The 9,269-nt window shown below is 44.5% G+C and overlaps 1 protein-coding gene across 1 annotated transcript; it reads left to right on the forward strand.

Annotated features, from left to right (window-relative positions):
• Positions 1-260: 260 nt before the first annotated feature.
• On the forward strand, positions 261-8,667 carry KGD4 (alpha-ketoglutarate dehydrogenase subunit 4). The gene is made up of 4 exons (XM_075270348.1): positions 261-386; positions 4,267-4,330; positions 6,251-6,459; positions 8,526-8,667. Exons 1-4 carry the CDS (start codon positions 348-350, stop codon positions 8,541-8,543), a joined length of 330 nt encoding a protein of 109 aa, XP_075126449.1. The 5' UTR covers positions 261-347; the 3' UTR covers positions 8,544-8,667.
• The last annotated feature ends 602 nt before the right edge of the window (positions 8,668-9,269 follow it).

Genomic DNA, 9,269 nt, shown 5'->3' on the forward strand with positions numbered 1-9,269 from the left:
ATAGGGCTGGCTAGTGGCTAGCAGGACCAGGTCCCTTAGCCCAATAGGATTGTGCTTGTTCTATATAGGGCTGGCTAGTGGCTAGCAGGACCAGGTCCCTTAGCCCAATAGGATTGTGCTTGTTCTATATAGGGCTGGCTAGTGGCTAGCAGGACCAGGTCCCTTAGCCCAATAGGATTGTGCTTGTTCTATATAGGGCTGGCTAGTGGCTAGCAGGACCAGGTCCCTTAGCCCAATAGGATTTAGACTCAAGCGAGTCACTTCGGGTGACCGGAACAGCTGATGCGTATCACGTGACACAGCGTCTTCCTCTCTCTGTGGCTGCGGAAGTACCGCCAGGGGTCGCCATGGGAAGCAAAATGGCGGCGGCCAGCAGGGTCGTCCAGGTAAGAGTACGGTGTTGATTTGGCGCACTCGGGGTTGGGTGTCCGGTGACTGGAGGCGGTAGAAGTCTGTGTGCTGGGGATAGATACGGCTCAGGCCGGGCGTGTGCGCTAAGTGTGAGCGGTGTATGGAGCCGGGGGTGTGACCCTGGCAGAGGAGAAGTCAGGGTGACTCGGACATAGGATCCGGGCAGCAGGGTGAGCGGGGGCTGCTGTGACTCCTGCGCTACATGTAACTAGTGTACTGATCAGCAGCAGATCAGATCTTACAGACATCTCTCCGATCAGCTCTTTACAGATCATAAGCAATAACCTGATTCTGCCATTGTGTGTTATGGTTGGTTCAGACTGCAGATCGCTATGTAGGTTGTTTACATTATATCACTTTCTATTGATATTCAATATCGGATTGATTGGGGTCTGATCTGGGGCTCCCTCCAGCACTTTATAGGGGTTGGAGCTGAACACGGTAACATGTCCAATGGGTGGGGGTTGTTAGAGGTCAGACCCCACATTGCCAATATCGATGACCTGTTCTAAGTATCATCAGACTATAAATCTTGGATAAACTTTAGTATCTGCTGTGGTGAGACCTCACTGACCCTGATACCTGCATGGAGGACTCTCCACCACATTCAGTATGACACCGGCAGACCCCATTATAGTCTTTGGGGGCCACCAGTAGCCACAGGTAACTGTTGCTTTAATGGTCTGACTCTCCGTCTCTCAGGTCCCCTAGCACAGATCTGAACCCAGCCAAGTGTGATAAACCCTTCTCAGGCCAAAGACACACTTATGGGGTCCATGGTGGAATGGCCGCCTCAGTGAATTCATCCGTAGCAAAATCCAGTCAAAAACTTCTGTTTTTTGTCTTCGGTTTTAGTAGCAATTCCCTCGTGGCTGGCTCTGGCTTCCAACCTTGGTTGAACACTTTGTGCTGCAGTGTGTGGATGGGATTTGTGATTTTGCAGCAGCTAACCCTCTGAGGGTATACAACATGTTTCCCTAGTCACCTTAGGTATATGTATGTCCACACAGGACTGAAAAGTTTCAGATTTTCCATTGTAGCGCTATTTTAGGTCAGGCAGTAACCACACCAAATTGTGCTAAATTCTGATGCTACAGTTTTGGCACAGACTTCACCCTCTACATTGGGTAGGGTCAAATCGGCTATGCAATTCTGTAGCAAAAATAGACCTTCTGCGGAGGTCAGGTTAGGTTAGGTTTAGATTCCAGTGCAGAATTTTTTGGCAGCCTGTGGGTGGTCTTTTTAAAAATCTCCTTCACTTTGCTGCTAATGTAACATTGTGCAGAATCTGTGCATGGTAATTCCAAGCAGAAAATCTGTAGCGTTTCAGACCCATGCAGACATATTTTTCCATCAGGACAAGGCATTCTCTACATTAGGATGTGCTGGTAATCCGTACGTCATTGTTGTAATTTTCCAGTGTAATTGAGTTCTGTGGACAACTGTATGTTTCTACTGTATTAGGTGTTAGCGTAATCCGCTCTAAGTATCATTGTATTGGAGTCCAAATTAATTGCATAGACAGGAACAGGTTTGGCTAGTATAATTAACATAACATGATGGTGGAGAAGTTGTAACAATAGCCCTGGCGCATGTCTATTGGATAAGAAACTGGAGAGAGGTCACTCCCCCCTGAGGGCTTAGTGGGGGTTGTGAGTTGTAAAAGGGCACCACATGGTGACCGCATGTCTCAAATTCCAAAATGGTGGTTGTGAGCACGTCTGAAATACAAAATGTATGTTTACGCACGCTGACATCCTCCACATGGCCAAGTTTGCTATTATATTCTGACCATTCAATAAATCGGACCAGGGAATGATGTACAGCGCTGCGGAATATAAGAATCTAAGAAGAAAGTCAATAGGCAACCATGTATGGTCTCATTGTGTCCTCCAGAGCAGGAGGTGCAGTTTGCAGTGGCTTTGCTCTTTGCCTAGTAAAGGGAGAACCTGAGCACGTGCAGCTTTATAGGGGTTGCCTAGGCATTATTTAAAAAATAATACAAAAAGAATTTTAATATTTCAAACTAAACCTCCCCCCCCTGTTCCTGTGCTTTCAGGGTCCCCCACTGGTCTCTGCTTCCTGGTCCATTTTGACATACAGGGGATACCCACTTAGCCAATCTCTGGCCTCAGCAGTGCACTGTCTACTGGAAATGTGTAAATAAAGTGATGTTTGGGTATTTCCGTATCCAATAGAATGTGTCCCATTCTGTTACTGTCCGATCCAGGATCAGACTGTGTAGGACTCACCTCTCTGACAACGGAAATGGTAACACCCATTGTTGCCAACTTATTCATACATTTCCAGAAGAAATAAGGATACAGCCATAGTCTTCGGGAACCGAGACTTCAGCCGCCAATGACAGATGGCGTTTGAAGGGTTACTGGTAAACTTGTCCTGTGATTGGCTACATCAGGAAATCAGAGATTCAGGTCCACGTGGTTGCTGTATTGTCTGGTCTTATCCTCGTCGGTTATTTATTTAGCTTACTTGTATAGCGCCAGCATACATTGTCCCTCAGTTTGTGATTACGAAAAGGTAGAAAAACAGTGTGTAGTGCTCATAGTGTAATACAGCATGGGTAGGGAATAAATAGAACAATTAGCTGCTCACCCTTGAAGGTTGTGGCAAATCCACAATCACTCTTTAGGCATGTAAGTTGGGATGGGTTGTACCAGCACTCCATCGCCTCATTTTCTGCAATCTTCTGGATGGATCAGTCTGTGGCTTGGATGAATGGGACTGATCAGTAAATGGGCAAGGTCAAGCAAGACACTTATTTTTTCAATGTCTTGTTTCAATTGGAAGTAGATGTTTGAAAGAATCGGGTATTGATTTTGAGGTGGAATCTGCACCAAAATACGTGGTGTGAACATACCCTTGTGTGGCAGATACTTTGCCGAAATTTCTAACTAAAAGGCCCCACGTTGCGGAAAAGCAACTTTTTTGTTGCAGATTTTGTAAAAGTGGATTGAGCAGAAAATAGAAGTACAAGAACTTCCTATATATTTGCCATTCCTTTTGTAGCCATTCTTGGCTTTGGCTCAAAAAAAGCACAACAAAAAAAGCTGCATTTCTGCAATGCGGGGCCTTAGCCAAAGTCAGATCAGATGGATATAGGGTTGTTTATGCAGAGCACATGGATTTCTGCTCTCTGTATTCAGATGAATAGGACAGTCACAATCTGCTGCTTGTGCATTCACACTAAGGGAGCGTTCACACCACCGTCAGTGTCCGCTCCTAGTGTCCGTTCAAAATCTCGCACGGACATTAGGAGCGGACACTAGCTGTGTCCGTGACACTTTTCATCCATTTAAATGGCGATCGGGTGTGTTCTTTTGCACTCCGTGCCCTTCCTTCACTGTCCGTTTGTAAAGATGTCCGACTTTTCAAGCGGACAGAAAAAAACCTACATGTCGGGTTTTTCTGTCCGCTTGAAAAGTCGGACATCTTTACGAGCAGACAGTGAAGGACAGGCACAGAGTGCAAAAGAACGCACCCGATCGCCATTTAAATGAATGAAAAGTGTCACGGACACAGCTAGTGTCCGCTCCTAATGTACGTGCGAGATTTTGAACGGACACTAGGAGCGGACACTACCTGTCGGACACGGACGGTAGTGTGAATGCCCCCTAACAGAGAAACTGGATTATTTTTTTTTTAATGAAAATTGTGACAAAATTGTTGAATAAGGTGATAAAATACTTTTCTTGAGGCCAAGGGTGCCTGTAGCAGACTGAGCGCCATATTACCTGTCTGTCTGTGCAGATCATCTGTAATACATCCTTGTCTGTGTCAGTGTAAAATATTGTCAGTGCATTGATATCATGTCTGTGTTCACATTGTCTACAGGTTGTGAAGCCACATGTGCCGACCATTAGATTTCCTGATAGAAAGAACAGCCCAAAGCCTAATGGTGAGTGTCAGAACAATAAGTTGACAGCAGTCTTTACTTTCAGCAATGCCAAAACCTTATGTACTGAACTGAATTTGAATATGGTTTATCCAAGATTAGAGATGATCAAACACTATTCAAAAATCCCGTTTCCAATAGCACGCACCAATAGGAATGAATGGACGCAGCCGGCATGCAGGGGGTTAAGCGGCCAGCCGCCAGCAAAGGCTGCATGCCGGCTGCTTCCATTCATTCCTATGGGTGCGTGCTATTCGAAACAGGCGTTTTGAATAGTGTTCGCTCATCTCTATCCAACAGTAACAATTGTGGGCAACAACAAGGGCTAGCCTGGCATAGCACTTAAAGAACAATGGTCCTAGGATTTTATATATATATGGAACAAACAAGTTAGGGGCAACACAATGGCTCTGTGATTAGCACTGCAGCCTTGCAGCGCTGGAGTCCTGGGTTCAAATCCTGCCAAGAACAACATCTGCAAGGAGTTTGTATGTTCTCCCCGTGTTTGCATGGATTTCCTCTCATTCCACAAAGACATACTAATGGGGAAAAATGTACATTGTGATTCCTATATGGGGCTCACAATCTACATAAAAAAAACAAGTTTTTTAGGATCAGAATATTGATGTCCTAACATGAAGACAGACCATCAATATCTGATCATTGGTGCTCCGACTCTTGGGACCCGTAACCATCAGCAGTTTCAAAGGGCTGAGCTGCCCAGCTTTGTGTTTTGGACTCTCTGCTGTTTACATGGGTCTGTCTGTCTGCTCACTGTCTACTTAGTAGGAACAGTGCAGGGTATTGTACTTGGATGGGACAAAGATGCGCACCACCAACCCTTCAACAGCTGACCATCTGGAGTGCTGAGAGTATATCCCCATTAATGTAATACTGAAGACCTAATACCTTAAATATTCTGAAAATCTCAGTTTAATTGGTTTGTTAAACAGCGGTCTATGATTTATCATCTTCAATTTCTGCAATATTTACTTAATCATGGAGTTTTTCCTCCTTGAAACGGGGAAAGTAGAAACCACTGTAGCTTCATTCTGAGCAGTTATTCTCAGGATTTTTGACATTGCGTGGAGTTTCCCAGAGCAGTGAAAGTTTACATTGTTGCAGCAATTAATTTTTCAGTAAACTTAGGGTATGTTCACACGGCAGAAACCAAAATCCGCGTGTGAACTTTCCGTGCAGCTAGCCGCGACAGGATGTTGACGCAGTGCACTGGAATCCTGTCAGGCCTAATCCACAGGGAGTCTCGCGCCGCCGCTGCGAAATCCGCGGGAGGAACAGGCGTCTCGCTACCTTTTCCTGCTAGTGGGAAAAAAAAGTAAAAGGCTCCCATTGAAGTCAATAGGAGTCTTTTTTTTTTTTTTTTTTTGCAGGCGGATTCCATGTTAAAATCCGCCTGCAAAAAAACTGTGTGAATTAGCCCTTATGGTACCTTTTCTGCCCCAATCGCCAGCTAGATATGGTGACCTAATGCTGTCCAGTGCAACCACCAGCATAGCAACCATGTGTGTAGCACATCACTGCTCATCTCATACACACAGACAGGGTGGACTGGACTGGATACTCTCTATTGATGGGACCTAGACATGATGGGGATTGTAGGAGGAGAGGACTGGAACTGGCCAAGATAAACAAACTGGTGCATGCCCATGAGAGCCACCAAAGTGACAGAAGGAGACAGAACTGTGTCAAGGTTTGGGGGGCATTATTGCAATATATATATAGCACAGCCTGCTCACTTAAAAGAATAAAATCATATTTTCTGTAATCTATTTTACTTGCTACTGTCTATGTATAGCGGTCTGTTTGGTCACATCCATGGTTATAGCAGGAGATATACATGTTTGTTGTGGGAGGCAAGAAACCACTTGTAATATTTAGGCTTTGATGTTCTTTTATTTTTAGTACAAGAAGCCTTGAAGTCCATGATCTACCCATTTACTGCCCCTCCAGTTACAGCATATCAGGCCACCAGTGAAAACCCTCCAGGAGCTCAGAGTCCTGCACCTGTCCAAAAAGCACATGGCTCCCCAGACACAAGTGATCTACTGAGGTCGCTTCCTCAGAAGTACAGGAGAAAAGCTCTGTCTGAGGAAGAGATGGAATATATACAAGTAAGACAATCGCAGAATGTGTACACTCGTAGCACTCACAGCAAGTGGGCTACTCATATGCACAGTGAAGGAAATAAGTATGTGATCCCTTGCTGATTTTGTAAGATTGCTCACTGACAAAAGCATGAATGGTCTATAATTTTAAGGGTGGTTTAACTTTAATGGTGCATTCACACTGAGTAAACGCTAGCTTATTTTGTAGAGTAAAATTACACTTGTAAATTTTGCTATCCCATTGACTTCAATGACATTTTACAGGCGTATTTTTACAGGCGTATTTTTTACAGGCGTATTTTTACACGTGTAAAAAAATATCATTGAAGTCAATGGGATAGCAAAATTTACAAGTGTAATTTTACTCTACAAAATAAGCTAGCGTTTACTCAGTGTGAATGCACCCTAAGGGTGCATTCACACTGAGTAAACGCTAGCTTATTCTGAACGTAAAACACGTTCAGAATAAGCGGCGTCTAAAGCAGCTCCATTCATCTCTATGGGAGCCGGCATACGAGCGCTCCCCATAGAAATGAATGGGCTGCTTCTTTCACTCCGTGCAGTCCCATTGAAGTGAATGGGGAGTGCCGGCATGTACGCTCCAGCATGAGCAGAACTTGCCGTATACGCCGGCACTCCCCATTCACTTCAATGGGACTGCACGGAGTGAAAGAAGCAGCCCATTCATTTCTATGGGGAGCGCTCGTATCCCCGCTCCCATAGAAATGAATGGAGCTGCTTTAGACGCCGCTGATTCTGAACGTGTTTTACGTTCAGAATAAGCTAGCGTTTACTCAGTGTGAATTCACCCTAAGGGTGCATTCACACTACGTATACTGAAGCTTATTCTGAACGTAAAACACGTTCAGAATCAGCGGCTTATAAAGCAGCTCCATTCATTTCTATGGGAGCCGGCATACGAGCGCTCCCCATAGAAATGAATGGGCTGCTGCTTTCACTGCGAGCAGTCCCATTGAAGTGAATGGGATGTGCCGGTGTGTACAGCTCGGCATGAGCAGAGCTTGCCGTATACGCCGGCACTTCCCATTCACTTCAATGGGACTGCTCGCAGTGAAAGAAGCAGCCCATTCATTTCTATGCGGAGCGCTCGCATGCCGGCTCCCATAGAAATGAATGGGAAGTGTTCGGCAGCCCTGCTGTAACGCCGGCGTGTACGGCTGTGATACACGCTGGCATTACGTAGTGTGAATGCACCCTAACAGTGAGAGATAAAATATCACAATTGTTTACATTTTATAAACTTTTCATTTTGCATAGAGAAATAAGTATTTGTTCCCTCTGGCAAACAAGGCTTAATACTAGTGGCTAAACCCTTGTTGGGAAATACAGCAGTCAGACGTTCTTGTAGTTGATGATGTTTGCGCACGTCAGGAGGAATTTTGGTCCACTCCTCTTTGCAGATCTTTTCTAAATCATTAAGATTTTGAGGCTGTCACTTGGTAACTTGGAGCTTCAGCTCCCTCCATAGTTTTCTATGGGATTAAGGTCTGGAGACAAGCTAGACCATTTCATGACCTAAGGGCCCATTCCCACGATGTAACGCAGTGCTCATTCTGACACGTAAACACGTGTCAGAGTGAGCCCTTCAAAACAGAATCCTGTTGACTTCAATGGGTTCTGTTTAATGCACGTAACACATTGAAATCAATGGGTTAAAAATTCTCCCATTGATTTCAATGTGTAGCGCGCGTAAGACGGAACCCATTGAAGTCAATGCGATTCTGTTTTGTAGGGCCCTCTCTGACATGTGTTTACGTGCCAGAATGAGCGCTGTGTTACATCGTGGGAATGGGCCCTTAATGTGCTTCTTTTTGAGCCTGGGATTCCCATTCAGTCTTCCTCCCACAATCCAAAGACATACTGATAGGGAATGTAGATTTTGAACCCTATACTGGACAGTGTTGACATTACCTGCGCTGCGGAATATGTTGGTGTTATAAAAGTGAGCAAAAAAATTAAATAAATGTGATCCAAAGGATCTAAAATATATTGCTGACCTTTACTTCTTAATATTGGCTGAATAACAGTGCTATCTCTGTTCTGTATTTCAGCGTGGAGGTCCTGAATGAGACAACGGCCAGTTTTACCACTACCAGTATACAGCTATTGTTACAGAGTTCATCTGGATCTATGTAATTCTACATAATTGTAAATCAGTGGATTTAATAAAGGAAGGAGAGTCTTACATTGGAAGCTGCAACCTCTGTATTCACTTACTGACTACAAGAAGAGTGTACAAATACATTTTGTATGAATATGACTATGGAATTAAATGGAATTATTTTGTAATCCTAGTCCTGTAATTTACTTGTAATCTGCTATTGGCATTGTTCAGGTGGATTCCAGGGTCTATTATTTTCTATAGGATATGTCAACATTGTAAGATCGGTGGGGGTCTGACAGTCAGCACCCAGACGCACAAGCTGTTCTCAGTAGCTGATTGGCAGAGAATATAGCAGGAAGCAGACAGCTTTATGTGTAGTGGCCAAACCAGGTTACTGCAGATCAGCTCCCATTAAGTTGGGATGGGAGTGAAGCTGCAGTGACTTTGTTCACACTACACAAACAGAGCAGTCCAGGAATACAGGTAGGAGGCAGTTAACCTCCTGCGAAAGGAACAGTGTAAATGAAATCCTATTATCCTGTATATAGACACTGCACAGTGCTACTTCCCTTGCTTTGGATGCTGTACAGTACCACTTCTCATCCTGCACATGGACACTGCACAACACTGCTTGTCTTGTATGTAGACTGTACAATTCTATATCTAATCTTTTATATAGACACGTTACAAT

The sequence above is a fragment of the Leptodactylus fuscus genome, chromosome 1 (assembly GCF_031893055.1).
Source record: "Leptodactylus fuscus isolate aLepFus1 chromosome 1, aLepFus1.hap2, whole genome shotgun sequence".
Taxonomy (NCBI): domain Eukaryota; kingdom Metazoa; phylum Chordata; class Amphibia; order Anura; family Leptodactylidae; genus Leptodactylus; species Leptodactylus fuscus.

What these genes read in the sequence shown, in the direction of transcription:
- KGD4 (XM_075270348.1), top strand. Translation starts at nt 348, where the DNA reads ATGGGAAGCAAAATGGCGGCGGCCAGCAGGGTCGTCCAG. An exon ending in CGGCCAGCAGGGTCGTCCAG is followed by an intron (nt 387 to 4,266) that starts GTAAGAGTACGG and finishes CATTGTCTACAG; the next exon opens with GTTGTGAAGCCACATGTGCC. An exon ending in GAACAGCCCAAAGCCTAATG is followed by an intron (nt 4,331 to 6,250) that starts GTGAGTGTCAGA and finishes TTTTATTTTTAG; the next exon opens with TACAAGAAGCCTTGAAGTCC.